The following is a 22,398-nucleotide window of genomic DNA, read 5'->3' on the forward strand; positions in this document are numbered from 1 at the left end:
CTGTCAATTAGAGTTCACTGTCACCTGCCTACCAGCGGAGTTGCACCTTAATGTTTAGGGTGCCCCTGGCTCCTCGTCGGCTGTTCCCTACCTTACCATAGAATAATATTTACCAAAGGATGACCCCCATCACCAAAATAATTGTGAAGGTAATTTGTGCCAAAAATCTGTCAGAGGTCAGAATATAAGGCAATAATTACGTCCTCCTCAGTTATCGGGGACTCAAACTCAAACTGCCTGAATCTACAGATTAGACCAATGCTCATAGAGCACAAACACTAGATGTATATTGTTGTATAGACAGATAATAGAATGTAAAGTCCCTGCAGGGACTTATCTGCAAAATGTCTCAGTCCCAACACGTTTCCCCCCGAATTTATTGGGGTTCATCAGGGGACCTTCACAAGACAATAGTCCAGTAACAAAAAAGCCATCTAATGGTGTCCATTCCAGGGGCAGACAATACTGGTGCTTGGGTAAAATCCCAAAATTTAGACTATTTCATGCCCACTGCAAGATGATAGGGCATTCCAACCGACAGGGGCACCCTAAACATTATGGTGCAACTCCGCTGGTAGGCAGGTGACAGTGAGGGCTAATTGACAGACATAGTGCCCCTGTGTTACGAGGGGACCAGCAGATTAGGACCAGGGGTATATATCCCAATCACCAGTCGGGGCCCACCATGCTCCAGATGGTAATGGAGCTGCTGGCACCCTGTTGGTTAGGTGGAGACTATAGAGCTGGATGGCTCTGAGATAACTCAAGGAACCGGTCACGTGTGTAGGGACACGTCAGACCGGACGACAACCCAGTTAGCGTTTCGGTGGAGCGGACGCTACTCCGACCACGTGTGTAACAACACGTCAGGCCGGATAGTAACCAGTTAGCCTTGACCGAGAAGACCGCTGCGACAGCGCCCTGTCGGCCACGAGTGTAAGACACATCAGGCCAAGCGGTCCTCCGATTAGCGTTTCTGGCCACCACTCGACTGGCCACGTGTGTAAAGGACACGTCAGACCAGGTAGTCACACCAGTAGCATTTGACTGGGAAGCCGAGGAGGATAATAGGGTTCACACACCCAATCCAGGAACACCCTGTTAACTTCACAGGGGTTCTGGGGTGCGCTGTCTGTGCGCGTAGAGGGTACAACCGGACAGGTGGCGCAGCAGGTACACTGTCCATGTGCGTAGAGGGCACTCTCGGACAGGTGACACAACAGGTATTCTGTCCGTGTGCGTAGGAGGCACAACTGTACAGGTGACGCAGCAGCCGCAGCCCAGTTAACGGCACTGGACTGCTCTAGCACAACAGGAACGGTAGCAAGGAAGCACGGCGCCTGACCCTCATGTGCTGAGCCACGAATCTTGGCGTGACAGGCACCGTTCGCCTAGCCCTACCTACCGCTTCCAACAAAGCTTATGCCACCAAGAACTCTAAATGAAGACTGCGCACCTCCATGTTGTCTCCAGCCCCTTTTATAACCTGGGTCCACCCCAAACCCAGGGTGGAACCACCAAGGTAAAAAAAACACCAAAAAGGAGCCAAGACAAATGATATGTGCACACACAGAATGTGGTGAGCCTTCCTCATAAAGAAGGCTGCAGCCGAGGTGCAAGATGCTGATGTCACAGCCACTCAACCTCCACACTAGGGGGGAGGGGCGGATGCTTAGCATAAGACATGCACACTAATAAGGCTTGCACTGGGAGCCCATCATATAATGAGTGAAATGCACAGTGTCTGAACTGTGACCTATAAATGACGCCAGAAACCCAGGTCAGGCGGGCAAAACAGCACTATATAGGTGCATCTCGCACGGATACACGAGACGCACAGTGTCTGAATAATGGCCTATAAATGACGCACAACACCAGGTCCAGGCGGGTCAGTTAGCACTATGAGTACATAACACATGACAGGCTCACCATTTAACCACCTGAATTCAAAAGGTCCACACACATCCTGCAAAAATGGATAAAATGTGCCATACCTCAAATAGTGAGATATTCGTTTATATTTTGGCCCAAAATATGTAAGCTCGCAATCCGTTCGTCAAGGATTCTCACACTTGTGAGTCCCTACACTGAATTAGTTAGAAAAACCACAAAGAACTATATCAAAAAAACACCAAAAAGGAGCCAAGACAAATGATATGTGCACACACAGAATGTGGTGAGCCTTCCTCATAAATATGGCTGCAGCCGAGGTGCAAGATGCTGATGTCACAGCCACTCAACCTCCACACTAGAGGGGAGGGGTGGCTGCTTAGCATAAGACATGCACACTAATAAGGCTTGCACTGGGAGCCCATCATATAATGAGTGAAATGCACAGTGTCTGAACTGTGACCTATAAATGACGCCAGAAACCCAGGTCAGGCGGGCAAAACAGCACTATATAGGTGCATCTCGCACGGATACACGAGACGCACAGTGTCTGAATAATGGCCTATAAATGACGCACACCACCAGTTCCAGGCGGGTCAGTTAGCACTATGAGTACATAACACATGACAGGCTCACCATTTAACCACCTGAATTCAAAAGGTCCACACACATCCTGCAAAAATGGATAAAATGTGCCATACCTCAAATAGTGAGATATTAGTTTATATTTTGGCCCAAAATATGTAAGCTCGCAATCCGTTCGTCAAGGATTCTCACACTTGCGAGTCCCTACACTGAATTAGTTAGAAAAACCACGAACTATACAGGATGTGTGTGGACCTTTTGAATTCAGGTGGTTAAATGGTGAGCCTGTCATGTGTTATGTACTCATAGTGCTAACTGACCCGCCTGGACCTGGTGTTGTGCGCCATTTATAGGCCATTATTCAGACACTGTGCGTCTCGTGTATCCATGCGAGATGCACCTATATAGTGCTGTTTTGCCCGCCTGACCTGGGTTTCTGGCGTCATTTATAGGTCACAGTTCAGACACTGTGCTTTTCACTCATTATATGATGGGCTCCCAGTGCAAGCCTTATTAGTGTGCATGTCTTATGCTAAGCAGCCGCCCCTCCCCCCTAGTGTGGAGGTTGAGTGGCTGTGACATCAGCATCTTGCACCTCGGCTGCAGCCATCTTTATGAGGAAGGCTCACCACATTCTGTGTGTGCACATATCATTTGTCTTGGCTCCTTTTTGGTGTTTTTTTGATATAGTTCTTTGTGGTTTTTGGAACCACCAAGGTCCAATAGCAGAGTGCCATGTCATCAGTGACGTCACATGCGACCTATCCGGAACCGCCACGTCATTGATGACCTCATGGCAGCCACGCCCCAAACACTTCACCAGTCATCGTCTGATGACTAATGGTGAGGTGCCAGATCATAGGGGTGGGCCTCTGCGAGCCAGTCCGGAGTTACCACGTCATCAGGACACCTGACACCCTCTGCCCTATCAGGGCCTGCCACCTCACGGACATGCTCAGTGAGGTCCTTACCGGACCTAGCCTCTGATGCACTAAGTGCCTGAGCATGCTCAATAGCCTGAGCAACAGGCTCAGAAAGCAGACTATCAGTTTGAGCATGCTCAGTAGGCACATCCCAGAACTTAGACACAGCACGAAGAAGTCCAAGTACCTGTGCAAAGAGGCTGTTAGGGTTAATTGTGGGAGCATGCTCAGTAGTCTGAACTGAGGACTTAGTCTCAGACATAACACAATCAGGCTGAGCATGCTCACTAGGCAAAACACCGGGCTTAGACTCTGGCTGGGGTAAATCGGCGCACGCATGTGCACTAGCCGCCTCTCCACACTTAGACGTGGTGGAAGGAGCAGCCAACTGGACGACCCGAAGCACGGCCAAGAACGGCAGCCGGCGCCTGGGCACAACAGGAACCGCAGCAGTCTGCTTGCGGCTATGGCAGCGCCGATTCGTAACAGTACACCCCCTCTAGCGGCCCTCCCACTCGAATGGTCTATAGTCGCCACAGATACCACTGAGCGATGGGCGGAAGATGGAGACATGCAGTGGGAGCTACAAGACTCGCTACACCACGTAATCACCCCAGACGACCAGTCGATATGTGGGGAATGCCGCTTCAACCAAGGAATACCCAGCAGAATATCATCTGCACCCTTAGGAAGAACCAGAAATGAAATGGTCTCCCTATTCCCAGATGACTTGGCAAGGGTAATGGATGGGCACTGTCCGCTGGTGAATTACCTTGGGCAACAAGGACCCATCCACCACACGGACTCTCACTGACCTTGGCATTTGCACCAGCGGGATGGCATGCCGCCGGGCAAAAGAGGAGGAGATGAAACTATCCCCAGCACCTGTGTCCACACTTGCTCTTGTGGACCATGTTGACCCCTTAAAGGAAATGGACGCGGGAAACGTCACCCTAATGGATAACGCAGAGTCCAGTCTACCTCCAGCTATGGTCACCAATCGCGGTCGCTTACCCTGACGCTTTGGGCAACGGTTGGCATAATGACCATACTGCCCACAAGCGAAACAGGAAATGCCCTTGCGACTCGAAGACCTAGCAACACCAACCCTAGCGATGTCCATAGGGACAGAGATGTCCTCTAAGGGAGGTGCAGTAGGAGAGACCACTACAGTGGCTGAACGACCCTCTGACCTGCGCTCCAGCTGACGTTCGGAGGTCCGGAGGTCAATGCGGGTAGCCAGAGTCAAGAGGCCCTCAAGGGTAGTTGGTACCTCACGCGACGCTAATGCGTCCTTCACGTGCGAGGCTAATCCCCTCCAGAACAGTGGAATGAGAGTCCTCTCTGACCACCCCAGTTCTGCAGCAAATGTCCTGAAACTCACAGCATATTGACTTGAGGAGGTACGCCCGTGCCCCAAAGTCAGTAGCTGTAGGGCCGAGTCGTGAGTGACCTGAGGCCCCAGGAACACTTGTCGCAAGGACTCCAAAAACTCCTTAGAGTCCTGTACTACGGGGTCATTCCTCTCCCACAATGGTGTAGCCCACTCCAGTGCTCTATCAGAGAGCAAGGAGATGATAAACCCCACCTTCGACCTCTCTGTAGGAAACCGTGCAGCCAACAGCTCTAGATGGACTGAGCACTGGTTCACGAATCCCCTACATGCCTTGCTGTTCCCCGTAAACTTGTTGGGCAGCGAGAGGTGAGGGAGGGTTGGAGTAGGCTTGGTGACGGAAACCATTGCAGCCGCTTGAGCCACCACATCATCCATATCAGCAGCAAGAGCAGACTTCTCCAGACACCTCACTTTGGCATCAAGCTGCAGTATAAACTGACGTAGCTGCTCCATCTCCGCCATGCCAGCCAGACCCTGGTGCAGTCTTACTGTTACGGGGGGACCGGCAGATTAGGACCAGGGGTATATATCCCAATCGCCAGTCGGGGCCCACCGTGCTCCAGATGGTAATGGAGCTGCTGGCACCCTGTGGGTTAGGCGGAGACTATAGCTGGATGGCTGGATGGCTCTGAGATAACTCAAGGAACCGGTCACGTGTGTAGGGACACGTCAGACCGGACGACAACCCAGTTAGCGTTTCGGTGGAGCGGACGCTACTCCGACCATGTGTGTAACAACACGTCAGGCCGGATGGTAACCAGTTAGCCTTGACCGAGAAGACTGCTGCGACAGCGCCCTGTCGGCCACGTGTGTAAGACACGTCAGGCCGAGCGGTCCTCCGATTAGCATTTCTGGCCACCACTCAACTGGCCACGTGTGTAAAGGACACGTCAGACCAGGTAGTCACACCAGTAGCATTTGACTGGGAAGCCAAGGAGGATAATAGGGTTCACACACCCAATCCAGGAACACCCTGTTAACTTCACAGGGGTTCTGGGGTGCGCTGTCTGTGCACGTAGAGGGCACTCTCGGACAGGTGACGCAACAGGTATTTTGTCCGTGTGCGTAGGAGGCACAACTGTACAGGTGACGCAGCAGCCGCAGCCCAGTTAATGCCACTGGACTGCTCTAGCACAACAGGAACGGTAGCAAGGAAGCACGGCGCCTGACCCTCATGTGCTGAGCCACGAATCTTGGCATGACAGGCACCATTCGCCTAGCCCTACCTACCGCTTCCAACAAGGCTTATGCCACCAAGAACTCTAAATGAAGACTGCGCACCTCCATGTTGTCTCCAGCCCCTTTTATAACCTGGGTCCACCCAAAACCCAGGGTGGAACCACCAATGCTCAGTGAGGTCCTTACCGGACCTAGCCTCTGATGCACTAAGTGCCTGAGCATGCTCAGTAGCCTGAGCAACAGGCTCAGAAAGCAGACTATCAGTTTGAGCATGCTCAGTAGGCACATCCCAGAACTTAGACACAGCACGAAGAAGTCCAAGTACCTGTGCAAAGAGGCTGTTAGGGTTAATTGTTGGAGCATGCTCAGTAGCCTGAACTGAGGACTTAGTCTCAGACATAACACAATCAGGCTGAGCATGCTCACTAGGCAAAACACCGGGCTTAGACTCTGGCTGGGGTAAATCGGCGCACGCATGCGCACTAGCCGCCTCTCCACACTTTGATGTAGTGGTAGGAGCAGCCAACTGGACGACCTGAGGCACGGCCAAGAACGGCAGCCGGCGCCTGGGCGCAACAGGAACCGCAGCAGTCTGCTTGCGGCTGTGGCAGCGCCGGTTCGTAACACCCTGATTACTAATATAATCTTTGTAAGTATCGGTGAACACTGTCACCCCCTTTACCACTTTATTGTACCCTATCTTACGTCTTGCACCTCACCTTGACTACAGTCTGATAGAATTATATTGATGGTTCTAAGGTATACCGTTTAAATTAATAGAAATAAAGTACTATTTTAGAAGCAGATCATCAGCCATACTCTATCATCACCACTAATTTGGACTTTATAATCAAACAAAAGCAATTTTGAATTTACATCGATAACAGTCTTACAATCAAACAATATTGAAATATCTTCTTAAACTATTTAATTATAGTAAAACTGAGTCAATAATGTAGAGCATCAATATTTATGCATTTGTACTTATGATACTGTACATCTATAGTACACCTTATCTAATGTTTTGTCTATAAATACTTACCACAACTAGTGATGAGCAAACACAACCATGCTCGGGTGCTTGGTACTCGAAACGGGCAGGTAGGACGCTCTGATGGGCTCGACCCGTGTACTGAGTATAATGGAAGCCAATGGAGATTTCAACAGTTTTCCGAAAAATTCTCGAGTTTCCATGAATTCCATTATATTTGGTACACGAGTCGAGCCCTTCAGAGTGTCCGACCTGATTGTTTCAAAAAAGTAAAAAGATTAGCTCACTCAATCTAAGTAACGGAGGATCCCACAGCTAGGTCCTTCCTGGAGGGATATCTGGCTATTTTCTGTGTCGAGACTCCTAACAGAGGCTCCACGGACCCTTTTTGATTTCCATGCACCCAATAGCACTTGGTAACTGGACATATACTGGCTGATGACCATCTCATGCAGCTTTATATGAATATCCCTATTTATTATAATGATGGCTGAACCGTACACGACAAGCACTTTTTACCTATTGTGTAGTCCCCATTTCCTTGTAAGCTTTACTGTTGCGAGCAGGGCTCTCACTCCTCCTGTAACTGTTGAACTATGCTGTGTTACTTTGTAATGTCTTTATTGTCTGTACATGTCTCTGCTTAATTGTAAAGTGGTGCAGAATATATTGATGCTATATAAATAAAATTATTATTATTGATGAACCAAGCTTCAGTATCTGTGCCCTTGCCTTCCCAGTATATTTTGATTTTATCTAGTTTTTTCCTTCTACACATTTCTACTTGCTAAACCACATTGGGGTACCAATCTTGATTATTGTCAAGAACGTTGGCTCCAACCAACTTCTAAGGAAAGCATGGAACTATAAGAAATCATAAGTCCAGTTGAACTAGACAATTACAGATTCTTGCATTGCCAATATATATTTTTTCAGCTTATAGTAATTTACCATAGAATCTATTTAAAAAAAAAAGTAAAAAAAAACAGTTAAAAGCAGAACCTTGCTTTTAAAGTGATGAGATGGAATAGAAACTACAAGAAAAAATAAAACCCCTGAAAGGATGAATGGTATAAAGTGGACTAAAGCATAAAAAGTAACTACCGTATATGTCTTTTGACTATCTTCTACAGGTCTCCATACAAGTATATTTTTAAAGCTGTTGAATTGCCATAGCTTATATAACCTTGCGTGGTATACTTTGTCAATAAACCCTGGGCATCTTGCTAGACAGTCGCACACAATCTATTTATTAATTTTTTTGCTATCCCAATTGACAATATATCATCATCCATCCTGGGATATGATAGTCACCTAAGGAGACTTTTAAGCATTTTGCATATTTATGTGTCCTTTCTAATCTATCAAGCAGAGTCATAAATAAAGGAAGGCTCCATAATGACTTCAGTCTCTGTTGCATGGCACCACTTAAATCTACTTATTTCCAAGTTGCCTTTTACATAGTTTGGAAGAAATAGTGCTGTCTTTATGGCTCTAGACACATTTGCTTAATGCTATTCTGCATAATGCCTCTGTCTCCAGGGATTCATCACTCAGATAAAACAGCTATTCATAAAGTTTATGGAGCTTCAATTTTGTTTTTTTTTTTCATGTTGTAAATAATTAATATTATGTACAAATAACGGTCCACTTGTGTGTGAATATCGGATACATCATTCATGGGTAGTTTTAATTAATTATAATCATGGTGTTGGCCTTGGAAAAAGCATATTCTATTCAAGAGTTTGGCTACATTATAAATGTCTGTAATCTACAGGACACCATATGAAAATTAAAGAATTAAGACTGGTGATTAATATGCCAGACTTAAAGGGAACCTGACAGCAGGTGCATGCTGCCCGATCCACAAGTAGTACTGTCAGGTAGTCCAGCATATTCATGAGCTCTAGAAAAAGAAAACACAAAATAAAAATAATATGGACGTATACCCTGCTGTAACTAAATAAAAGCATAATGCATATAAATAAACATAGGGTACTTCGTAAATACTGTTTTGATCAAAAAAGCGTAAAGCTATCCCACTGTGACAATGTGTACCCTATCAAGACAGTACCTACATTCTCTAATATTAAAACCTAGCCATGGGTTAAAATAGGCCTTAATGTGAATAAGGGCTTGAGCTCTGTATAACTGCTAGATTTGCAGCAGAGAAAACATTGATTTTATCAAAATGACAGAAAACAGCTCAGTAAGTGACACATCGCTGGAATCAAGGTCTCTATCTCTACACAAAGTGGCGCTCATATGTGTTAGCAAAATTCCCTTCAATAAAGTTTGGATTTTTTTTAAAGAAAAACATAAAAATAAAATTTGTGTATTTTAGTGAAAATAAAAATTGGCTATTTTAGCCTGATGAAAACAAAAATGTACAGTAATTAACCCTTATGGGAACTACCATAAACAAATTGAAATACCTTGCGTTTTTTTTACACACCTTCCAAAAAATATATAAAGAGATATCAAAACATTATATAAACTTCAGAAAGTTATCAATAAACACTTCAATTCTTTGTGAAAAAACAAGCTTTTTTACAGCTCCGTCAGTTGAGAAATATAAATATTACAGGTCTCAAAAAATTGCAACAGAAACCAAATTTATATTTTTTAAAAAGAAACAATTATTTTTCTTTACCACTTATACGAAAAAAAAGTTTGGTAATGCTATAATCTTGCTAACTTTTTATGAGACCACCATAACCACCATATTAAGTGGTTCCGAGAAGGACCTAGCCAAGGAGTGGCTCTTTTTAGGAGACCACCATAACCACCATATTAAGTGGATAAAGTGGGTGCATGGAGACAGATGAATATTAAGGACCAGATTCTGAGGAAAAATTAGAAAATGGGAACAGCGAAGAGTTAGGTTAGTGAGGTGAGATTAATGAAGCTTGTCTAAAGAGATGTCTTTTTAAAGCATGTTTAAAAATGTGGGGGTAGGTGTTAATCCCTTTGCCTGGGGTATTGCAATCCTTATAACTGGTGCAGCAAGAGAGAAGTCTTGGAGATGGAAGTGAGATGTTCAGAATATGGAAATTCTTAGTCTTAGATCAGTTGCAGAATGAATAGCACAGGTAGGCTGATAGATTTAGATGAGGGAGGCAGGGGCGTAATGATCAGAGTTGCAGAGATCATGACAGCGACCAGGCCTGGCAGGGTTAGAGGTCTGGCACTTGCCCTGCAGAGAAGCAGCCAACTCCTCTCAATGAGAGAGGAACTGCTCTGTTCAGTGGTGTAGCACCAATGGCGGCAGACCACGCGGCTGCTATGGGGTCCTTGAGTCAGGGGGACCTGGTGCCAGTGCCAGCAACAGGCCACGCTCTCCTGTCATCGCACGAAGCAATGAGAGAGGGTGTAGAGCACTCCACTCCATCCTTCGCCATTCTCCCCCTGTGCTTGTGCTCGATATCTCAGTGCAGCGTGGTGACATCACTGCTGCCTGCTACTGTGCTGAGACATGCAGGATGCTCTGACTGGAGCAGCGAAGGAATAAGGAGACATGAGTACTTGTGTTTTTGTTTTTTTTTTTAATCAGTGAGTATACGATGACCAGAGGCCAATGGGGGTGCATTAAATGGTATGTGGGCTGCATAATACAATATGAAGGACTATGGTGAATACCGTATACATGGATTATGGGGGTGATTTATAACATATGGAGGAGTATGGGGGCTATATTATTATACATTCAGGACTATGGGGCTGCATTACATGGAGGACTAATTGGGTTACCTTATACATGGACTATGGGAGTGCATTATAATATATGGAGGACTATGGGGAGTGCATTATATAGTAATACATGGAGAGCTATGGGGTTGCAAAATAATACCTACATGACTATGGGGACTACCTTATACATGGACTATGGGAGTGCATTATAAAACATTATTATAATAAATGATTGCCTATGGGGGCTGTATTATAATATATGCAGAACTATGGGGTGCAGTATAATATATGGAGGGCTATGGGGTGCATTATAATATATGCAGGAATATGAGGTGAATTATAATAATTGGAGGACTATGATGACTACTTTATACATGGAGGACTATGGGAAGTGTATTATAACACATGGAGGAATATGGGGGTGCATTCTAATATATTAAGGGTTATGTGGGACCCATTGTATTATATGGAAGGCTATGTGGGGTCCATTATAATATTTGGAGAGCTATGAGGGAGCCTTATACTTTATAGAGGGCCATTATACTGTATGCAACCAATAATGCAGTGTGACGGTTTGTGTGCTGATGGAAAGAAGTATATCAGAATATGGGAAAGGTGCATGCTGATGGAAAGATGTATAGCAGAGCATGGGAAAGCTGGGTGAGGAGGACAAGATGGATATCAGAACATAGAAAGCTGGGTGCTGATACAAAGAGGGATTTCAGATCATGGGAAACCTGGGTGCTGAGGGAAAGAGCCAAGTGACAGCATCATTATCCCGTACCCTGAATGTCAGCGTCTTTATCCCATACTCCGACTGTCAATGTCATTATTCTGTACCCCGTCAGTGTACAGTAGGGGGGTCCAGGTCCAAGTTTGCATCGGGGCCCATCAAACTGATGCAGAGCTGTGGAGAGCTTTGTGGGTGGGAGAGATAAGTTTATTTTGTATTCCGTAGTGCTGTAGTGGATGGGTAACAAGTACAATAACTGGAACAAGGCTGCACAATTGATTTAGCAGCTAGGCAAAAATATGAACCTGGCTGTCATTTTCAGAAACAGTTGGAGAGGAGAACATTTGTAAAGAAGGAGATCGATCATTCGAGAATTGCAGTAGTCCAAAGCATGAATGAAAGTGACAGTAAGCATTTTTGCTGTTTCAAAGGTGAGAAAAGGTCTTAGATAGTCAAACAGGCCAAGGGGGAGACAGGAACAGGTATCCAGTACTGAAAATAAAGTATAAGAATATTCAGATAAGCTAAGAGACAGGCAGAAGCGCTGTACTCATAATGTGATGGACAAGAAGATAGTCAGTTAGGCAGCATCAGGATGAATGCAAAACTAATTGCAGTTCACTACTGTCAAGATACGGTGTTAAGTTCAAGATCACACCCAATACATATATGACATTTTGGCATAAAAAGTGTATACCTTAGGCCTCTTTCACACGTACGTGCCTCCAGTACGTGTTTGGCATTTTTCTCGCGTACCGGAGACACGTACACACATAGACCTAGGTATTCCTATGGTTTTGGACACACGTAAGTATTTTTGAATGGAACGTGTGTCCGTTCCGTACTTACGTGTGTCCGTGTGTTCTCATGCCGACATGTCCGTTTTTTATCCGGCATCACGGGTGTCACACGAAACGCAAACGTGTCACACGGAATGCAAACGGACCACATGGATGTGTTCCGTGTGACACACACCGGAGAAAAGCCATGTGTTTGTGAGAAAAAAAAACAAACCTTTACTCACCTTCTCCTGCCCTGAAGTCTCTACCGTTGCTGTCACTTGCTGCCGACCGTCGCTCATTATGCTCATTGAATATTCACTTCACTGCGGCCGGAAGCAGCAGCAGCAGCGGGGAGTCGGCAGGACCGGAGACCGAAGATCAGCATCACGGACAGCAACGCCAGGGACAGGTGAGTGGAAAGTTCCCGTTCTCCGTGTGTTATCACAGATAACACACGGAAAACACACGTGTGCCATACACACTGCATACCGAGGGCAAAACACACCTCTGCCATGTCCGTGAAAAACGTGAGTGCTTTTCAGGGACGTGTGAAAGAGGCCTTAAACTGAGGCCAGTGAGTTGCCTCTACAAAATAATAAAATTCCCTGTTTAATAACTGCTAGACATTCCAGTTTAATGTCCACCCAACCAATCATTAGTGTTGTGTGTTACTTTTTTACAAGTGATTTTTATGTAATACTCCGTCTTTTTATCAAAGACATTTTACATAGTTGATTATCTCAAATGTTCTTTATCTACAGTTCAATATCCTTTATAGCCTGTAAACTTTTATAGTCAGAAAACTATTACGTGTCAGTTTCAATATTCTTGAGTTGCCAATTGTATTCTATATGGATCTTTTTAGATTGTTACAGATGTTACTGGATGGTAGTTTTTGGCTTTATTGCACTTTTAAACTGCTAATACCTACAATCCATCATAGCTAGATAGATGGACATATAAATGGAAAGATAGATAGATGGATAGATAAATAGATAATGTTTTTACCTTTTTCTTACAGATAAATGTGCAAGCCACCAATCAAATGGAAGAGAAGAAAGGTCTTCTGTGGATTCTTGATGAAGAAGTTCTCATCCAAGGTTCCACTGATGACAATGTTATCAACAGGCTGTGTTCATACTATGAAATGATAGGTGAAAATAAACAAGGTGAGGAATAAAACCAACCCAGCAAGCAAGAGGTTACTGGATCCACTGGATCTAAGGTACTGATCACTGGCGTGGAGCAACGAATTAGAACGGCTACTGAGATTTCACTAAAGCCTCAGGAGATAGCATAAGACAGACATGCTGGTAGGTAGCCAACAGAGTGCAACCCCATGGAATCAATTGTACCTCAGCGACTGGCGTCACTGGCAAAACAGTGTCTGGTTGTAGAAGCACCAGCAGCAGATATTGCAGAAGCGGCTGGTGTGGATAATTGTATATAAATGAGAACAAAGATATATCTATGTTCTCATTTTGCTAGTTCTGGAAGAAGGTCTAGTTTATGACCGAAACGTCATACTAAATATGAAGTTGTAATTATAATAAAAAAAACTTTTTCACACCATTGGAGTGCCTGGTATTATCTTTTTTATCACAGACTTGGACCCTACCCGAGCACCCTAACTTTACAGAAGTGCCGTGACATTTTGTTATTGTTGTTGGATAATTGTGGCAGCAGCGGATATCGTAGTAGAGACAGGCATGGATAGTTGCGGCAGCTGCAGTGGGTATCGTAGGAGCGGCTGGTGTGGATAGTTGTAGCAGCAGCAGTGGATATTGGTGAAGCGGCCAGTGTGGGTAGTTGCAGCAGCAGCAGACTTGATATGCAGAAACACAGGAAGGAATCATCATCAGCACACCGCACAGAAACAACACTGACAGCACAAGGGACCTAAGAACTAGCAACACATAGAACTCATTGCCTAGGCACCTCCCTCTAAGGGGAAGGTGCATTAAATACCTGAAGCCTCTCAGTCATACGTTGAGAGACACTTGCGAGTTAGGGCGTACTGGCCCTTTAAGAGAAGGGGCATATTCACATGCACACCCTAAGGGCACTCCAAGGAGGCCTGTGCGGCATACGCAGGCCCTGGGGAACAGCATCAGGGACCGGGGATGGAGCTGTGGACTCTGGACGGCTGGGAAGGTGAGAGTGCTGGCAACCCTGCCAGGGAAGTAGGGCAGGACAGCACTGAGACACCGGTAGGGGCGTTACAATAAATTTATCTAACATCTTAGGCTCAATAGTAAACCATAGAGCAGTATGGAGTTGATGGATATGAAATGAGTGTTCTTTTCCCATCCACCTGGGAGTAGTGAGAATAGATTTTTTTCTACATGGAGGCTTATGCATGACATATGCTGCAGTTGGCATGCAGGCTCATTTGTCATCCCTTTATGTTTGAAGCATACGTTGAGGGTATTCTTTGCTATATGCTGAGCATAACGCAAAAATAAGATGTGAACAGAACCTTAGATAAGTACCGTAGTACACTACATGTTTATCAGCTATTTTTGACTGTATATTGACAATTTTTGGAGTATTACTTAGCCAAAACTGTGATATGGTTTACCAGCATAAAGACTATACATAAAGAGTTACTTTTATTCATTCCTGCCCACTGTCTGGAAACAGAAAGGTGCAGATAATTGTGATGTCCATGACAGTATAGTACTCTGAAACACTTTTAAAATATAAATGAAAGAGTCTAATTTAAATTAAGATTTCAGTATTTTAAAGTTTAATATGCTTTTCAGATCATGGACCTCTTCGAAAGTGTGAACAACCTCTTCAGTTTGAGATCCACCACCAGTTGGGCAAAGATCCCGTGCGATATGATGCCTCCAGTTGGATAAACAAAGCCAAACTAAATTTGTCTGCTGAAAATGCAGTGCAGGTTCTACAACAATCTAAACTGTAAGTAGCCATATAATATTGCAGTTAGAATCTCAATGTCAAGATGTGTCTAAGGCCGGAGTCACACTTGCGAATGACTTGTGTGAGAATGGATTTGCATCACCTGGCACGGCCTATCTCTCTCCGGACACATACATACAGCTGCATAGAGATACATGACGGTGAACCACTCCTATCCAGAAAGCTGCAGCTGGCCGTGCCGAGTGATGTGAATCCATTCTCGCGTAAGTCACACGCAGATGTTACTCCGGCCTAATAAAAACTCCAACCCTTGATTTTAATACTAAATTAGAAAAGCAGATTTGGTTTTTTTTATTCATGTGGAGACTATTTTATTGAACTGATGAAGTTCATGGATCTACTACATTTTCATGACTTGCTTGATATATTTTATATAGCTTTGGCTAGCAAGAGGAAAAGTTAGGAATATGCGTAATGTGTCAGATATATTTTAATGGTCAGTAGTTTTGTGATTCAGACCATTATGTTTGTTTATTATATAATGATTCAATTTATTGTGTTTTGCATTAATCCTTGGACTTTATTGGTTTAGTACCTTATGTCTGGTGATTCAGTCTCTGATGATTTTGTTCCCATTTCCTAATTAGCGGCGCTGCAGAGCATACAATTTAGTTTTGTTTACCATAGTGCAGAGGCGAATATGGTTTGTTGTGCACTCGAGAGAAAGAATTCAGTTTGACCCCCCCCCCCCCCTCCCTCCTATACAATGCTTAAGCAGTTTGGGTAGTCATCATATGACTGCTCATATTCAATTTGCTAACTTATAGTCACATGCCAATCACCTTCTCTTCCTTATTCTTTTAATGTTCAATGAAAACTACCACCACTGTGTCATTGAGATATGCAGGAAAAGAAGCTAGTAGGTATGAAAATTTCCTTTGAGTGGTCATGTGATGACTTCTGGAACTTGCAAACAGAAACGAATCCTGAAAATTAGTATATTACACACTGTTAGGATTTGTCAAACTACATTGGTCAATTCTGTAATTAATGCTACTAACATAAATTCAGATGTAGTAACCCTTAACTTATCAGACAGCGTAATATTTTATTAACATTATGGTGTATCATAGCCATTAATCACATCTGATTGGTATATGTGAAAAGGTTGAGAAGCTATAACAGTACAGGAATACCGCAGCATGAGGATCATCTGTACAGGAATACAGCATCAGAACCATCATTAGTCCAGGAATCTATCACCAGAATCCTTTTCAATACATGAATACATCCCCAGAACCACCATCAGTACATGATTGAGCACCAGTACCACAAACATTAGAGACATACAGCATCACAAGCATCATCAATACAGGAACACATCATCATAACTATTATAAGTTGAATGAGTACATTACCAAACTTTGTACAACAATCAATTACAATCTCAGATCAGCCCCATATACTGCAGAATTGTATCACATGAACCGACAACATACAGTATGTCCTTAACAGTGGTAATAGCATACTGAGAGTTGTTAACAGTCAAAATCAGTATTGATTAGGTGTATACCTTCTCATGCTGCCCCCTCAAACTTTTATTCCCTCATACAGTTCTCTCACACTTGTTCCTTCCATACTGAACCCTTACACTCCCCCCATACTGTCTTCTCATATGTTTCTCACCATACGATTTCCCACCCAGTAACACTCCTTTGTATCTTCAGGTTCAAATGAAGCACTTACCTTATTGCATTCCTTCTTGAGTACTGGCAGGAGTGACAATAGCAGCTTGATCAGGTAACCTGATCATTCTGCTTATGTTGCCTTGACCTTGGGAGTGCAAGCAGTCAGAGCTTCAATTTTGATCACGCCTGAAAGATGTGAGTATGATCGAATGCAGTAAACTAGCCTTTTACCTGTTCTCTAAGACAACTGCTAGTTTGAAAAACAGCTGAATCCCCTTCTAAATACTGTTGCCTGGAAGGCACCTCATACCATGATATGTCAGTGCTCCACTGCTGCCTGCATCCAGGGCAAGTGCCCCACCTGCTCCTCCCCCATAGTAATTCTTCACATAGTGTGATTAATGAGTGCACGCTCATATTGTTCTTCACTCCTCTGTACTCTATGAGTAGCAGAAATGGAGCACACTCCATTAGCATTTCTTATCATCTATGTATAAAGCTTATTGATGAGGGTACGTGCCCGCTATCACATTAGCAGTGTTTTTTCCTATACATATCTATAGAGTGGGATAAGGGAGACAGTGGAGGGAGATAGAAGCAGAAAAACACAAAGAAACAGCTGAGACTTCAAATTCAAATGACAAAATGCAGGATACAAGTGTTATAATGGCTAAAAGTAGTTTTATTCCACATCAGAGATGAATGGATTGATCTACTCTCGATTGACTTTGGGTTGATTTTACTGAAATTCAAAGGTCCAAGGAAATTTTAAAAATATACGATTCGTAAGCTCAGTCAGTGAATAATGATCTGAAGATTCAAGTGATAGGGACTTGCTATATCTGCAAAATCAAAGAAAAATCTCCACATTCCAGAAATGTAAACATAACTGTCTACTTCACCGGGTGTGTGTTGTAAAAAATTACTTTTCTTTGCTCATTTCCTTGTAATACTCAAATATGAGACCCGTACAATCTGGATACAATGGCCAACTGCAATTCTGCTATTGAAATGTAAACCTAGTTAGCACTTGTTGTCCAGTCCTTTTTGGTAAAGGGCTTAGGGTGTTGCTATTAAATCTTTTTTCAAAAAGAATACATTTTCAATTTTGAACACCTCTAATAATAGTCCAATTTAGCAACAGAACACTCCATAATACTGCATGCTATTGCCGCAAGTTCCTTTCCAGGTGTGAACCTACGTGTAGCTACAAGATAGCATCTTAGGGTTGTGCTGAATTTTTGGTCAGCGGGGGATGATCTTAAAAAAAACAAACTTGTCAAGAACACTTTAGCGAGTGTCTACGCCCCAACAATACAGCAGGCTATTGAAGCGTATATCCTACAGTAATACTGCTATCTGGTGCAGTAAATGTCTTTCCATACGTGTGCCTTCCAACCGCTCTAGAATTCTTTGTTAAATTTTTTGGTCAGGGTGGTTAAAAAAAAAAAAAAAACATTATACGCTTGTTTTGCTCTTTGTATAATTGTTTTAATATTCCAATATATCAACTATACCCTTCATAAATATATTGTAGGTTGTTGCTGAATTTTCATGCCGATTTACTAGAGTACCTTTTGGCATTTATAATTATGTCATGTTTTTGGGACAAATGTCACCATGTAGTCCTAACCTTCAGAAGAATAAATAAACAAAATATTACAATGAGACATTCAATTGAGCAGATCTGTTTTGCACACCTGTTTAATTGTCAAAATGGAGACATATACATGCCACACCATTATTACCGGCAGCCTGTTTGGCCCTTATTTGGAATTTAATTGCATATTTTTTCAGTGTGTGGTAAATGTGTTAAAAACTCCTTGTAAATTACGTAAACATTATATTTATGTCTATAATGTATGTTGCTATTGGCAACAGACGTGATAGTGAGAGCAGCATCGGCATTGCTCAGGTATGGGATTTCTTCTTCATGTTTCCAGAGGACCAATCCATTACAGTGTATAGACTGCGCAGTTCAAAAATAAGCCGGGTACATCCAGACACACATATCATCTAGAAAATAAGTAATTCAGTCTCCACATGAAAAGGCATTAACTGCTCATGTGGAGAAAACCTGACCAGCAAAATGAGCAAGGCTCACGCTTACCTCCTTCTATTCCTTTTAATTGTCTGTCTAGTAACCAGTCTGCACTTGCAAATAGTGTCTCGTCATTGTCTTCAGACCCATGATTATCCTCATCTACTACTTTCTATACTCTATCTCTTCTCCCTCCATTAAGTCATCAATTAGCCATCTGTGTGAACAAGAAACATTCAACCATTCATCTCTTTGAGTGGAAATTAAATTTCCACGTGTCCAAGTTCAGCCCCAATGGAAAATACCTAGTCGCGATTATTCATTGAAAAATGTGTGATGGTTAGGTCAGGCCACAAAATGCTATTTTTTTCCAAAACAAAATATGTTGTGCTCTATGCATTATATATTTGTTATGTCTCATCTTTTACTCATTTTTGTTGAAATTAAACTTATTTGAGCCTGGATCTGGAGTGGTTTTCCTTGCTAGTACTCTGTCTCAGGGCTATCACAACAAAAAGTGGTCTCTCCTATTCATGAGGTCAGAAAGTCGCAGACCGTGGACACACCCACACCTGTGTTGTTTGGACCTGCATTGCTTTCTTGTTAGCAATGCATTTTTCCCTTCTGCTAATACTACAAGCGTTAAAGCTGTTCTTATCCTCCTAAAGCTTTCTATCCTGGCCTATCTCAGCTGTTCTGTTTTATTCACTTCCCTCTGGTATAAGTACTCACTTCTTAGCTTTGGTAATTGTCAGTGATAGCCTGCTATATCTTGGTTTGTGTGAATGTGTGAGCCATGGAAAGAAAGGATGCTATGGATTTGTTTCTGGAGATAGCTGCTCAGAAGTTTTTTTTTTTACCCGTCTATTTAATTCACTTTTTGTCTTTATTCTAGTGCAGGACTAGAGTTCAGGCCTCCTTTCCCACTAGTCAGGGCTGTGCTTAGGCTAAGTCAGGGGTAGGAATGTGATCACTGCATAGGGTAAAAGAACCTGTCTAGGAACATCATGGAGCTCAGAGTTATTTTGTGCAAGTGTCAGAGGTTAGCCTTCCTATTTGTCCCTGGAGACAATATATCCCTTTCTATCTGTCTCACCATGCACCTTTTGGCTCCTTAGTGGAGCATGATATACCCAATGCAGGATATGGAAAATGGGCAGGGCAGGGCACAAAAGGCAAAATTGTAACTTAGCAAACAAGAGTTCTTGCAATTCCTTTGCAATTTCCATTAATCAAATTCCCAATTTGTATTGAAATTGTTAACGAATTCTAGGTCAAGTATTGCTCCCTGGTAAATATGTGCACAGGATTGTGACACTACATAGATAGTCAAGGTCCATGTTATGTGCAACAGGAAGTATAAGAGGAGTAGCAGAAGGTGGATGTGGAGGGGAACAAGAGTTATCACAGGGGAGAAGCCTGACATAGTGAAAATGACAGTAATGCTGATCATGATGACCAACCGTCACAGCATGAGGCGAAAAGAGAACCAGTGGTGCCTTTGGCTGTGCTGGCCAGCATGACAAGTTCTATGACTATTGGATAACTATTCTTTAAACCATTGCTATCAAAGCAAAATGCAGAATTTTTTTAGGCTTACGAAAGCAAGTCCAAATTGGCATATTACCATGATAAGCTTTGTTCCATCCTCAGTGGAGCTTTTGCAGAGCATACTCCTGCCCTTCTATACTTCCTGCAGAATCAGCATTCCCCAAGTATGCCAGTACTACAGCTAGAACAAATTACAGCGATCATAGTTTATATGACATGAAGGACCAGAAGTTTTAACTGTCACTGCACTAACCTGCTGCACATCTGCAAATACTGCCTAAACAGCCAGGTTAAATTATATCCGCAACAAGACCTTTGTCCAGCAGTTTCTCTGAGCCTCAAATCATGGATTTCTGCCTTAGCAAGTCCCCCCATTGTCATGAATTGACATCGTTTTGAATGGCCAGATTGCCATGTTTAGCCTCCACTGTACTGTCAGAAAAGGAATTTGGTGCAGGTGATGGCTTTGTCACACTCAAGCGGACCTTATCATTCGCAATTGTGAAAAACTTGTCATAATGAATGAGGCTGACTTTCATTCAACTATGACTGATACCAATGATTATATCGGCCGTATAATCTGCCTGCCTGTCTATTGTCCATTTTCTACAGTTCTGCCAATGGCCATTGCTCAGCTGGACATTTACGGTACTTCTTGTCCATCATGTAATCTCTATTGTAGTTATTGTAGAAGCTTCTATTACTGACCCTATACTCGGACAGTAACTGTCATTTTTTTCTATTGTGCCATTTTTTTCCATTGTCACTGCTACTGCACAATCATGTCCTGGAGGGGAAACGCGTTGGCCAGAGAGCGGCGGTTGACGGCAAAGGACAGGCCATTGGGCTGATTTATTACAGGGCAGAGAGCCACGGTTGATGGCAAGGGACAGGCCATTGGGCTGATTCATTACAGATGATACATCCATATGTGGTTGCATAGGAAACAAGACTATGCCCTTGATTAGTTCCCTTTACCTGAAAAACTTTATCCTGTATCTGCTTAATTGAGAATATATATATAAAAATAAGGGGGAACCTGATACTAGATCTGTCAGTATTCCTGACACAAACGGATAGTATTGTGAGAGGCATGTGTGTGTGAATCACTATATATTATATAAGACCCCTCATTTTAGCATAGCAGCACAAATTAGTCTGCAGTAAAGGGCCATTCAGGGCTAGTCTATGTTGAGTGGGGGCACCACGGTGTCCAACTGAGGGTGCCGACCTCCACTGTTAGGAAGGGGTGAGAATAGGAAATGAGCCCAGGGACCAACCCCGAACCATAATCTATGCACCAATAATTTTTAACTTGCACTTGTGTATTAGGTAATTATTAATAAAGTTTATATATTTTATAAGGGGTTTTTTTCATGGTTTTCTTTGACTGATACCCTTATAGGAAAGAGAGGAATCTGTTTTGAGGTTTGTCACTGCACAATCATGCCAGTCACAAATCTTCTTGTTGCCCACTTTGTTTTACTGCTTCTAGGAAGCAGTACTCTCTTGAGGGTGCACAAACTTGAAATTGGTGCCAACATATGATTCTATGGCTATTTTTTTGCAAAGCTTGTTGGCAATCCTTTGCTTTTTCACTCTGAAAACAACTTGCCTGTTCCTGCTTCCTAAAAAAGGGATCATTTTGTGAAACCTGGTGAAGAGCCATTGTAATTGTTTAATTATTTTGAGACTAGTAAATATCTTGCAGATTCTAAAAAGGGATATTTTTTCACTTCTAGTTGAGATGCCATTACTTATTTACATTTAAAACAGCTAACTTGTTCCTGCTCCCTAAATAAAGGGATAAAGTACTTTTGCATGACTCGTGAAAAGGCTATCGCTCCTTCATTAAGAAAACAAAAAATCTCTGGATAATCCCTAAGCAGCAATATTTTTTGCAGCACTCTATCAAGGCAGGCATCTAATCACTGAATTATTTTTGGACCATTTTAAAAATTTTATGTTGTCTAAAACGTCTTTTGCTACAGTATTTTGCTAAATTGGCTGTTGGTTACCATCACTTACCATCCGTTTTTCCCTAGATAGGTTAAAATTACTGT

General features: G+C 43.1%; 1 protein-coding gene across 1 annotated transcript in view; it reads left to right on the forward strand.

Moving 5' to 3' along the window:
* The window catches only part of MYO18B (myosin XVIIIB), a 1,019,172-nt gene that overhangs the window by 423,360 nt on the left and 573,414 nt on the right, over positions 1–22,398 (forward strand). The window contains exons 18-19 of the mRNA XM_075320057.1: positions 13,191–13,338; positions 14,935–15,094. Of these exons, the coding sequence (XP_075176172.1) occupies positions 13,191–13,338; positions 14,935–15,094 (308 nt within the window). The remainder of the gene's footprint in view (positions 1–13,190; positions 13,339–14,934; positions 15,095–22,398) is intronic.

This window comes from Anomaloglossus baeobatrachus, chromosome 1 (genome assembly GCF_048569485.1).
Source record: "Anomaloglossus baeobatrachus isolate aAnoBae1 chromosome 1, aAnoBae1.hap1, whole genome shotgun sequence".
NCBI classification, from domain to species: Eukaryota; Metazoa; Chordata; class Amphibia; order Anura; family Aromobatidae; genus Anomaloglossus; species Anomaloglossus baeobatrachus.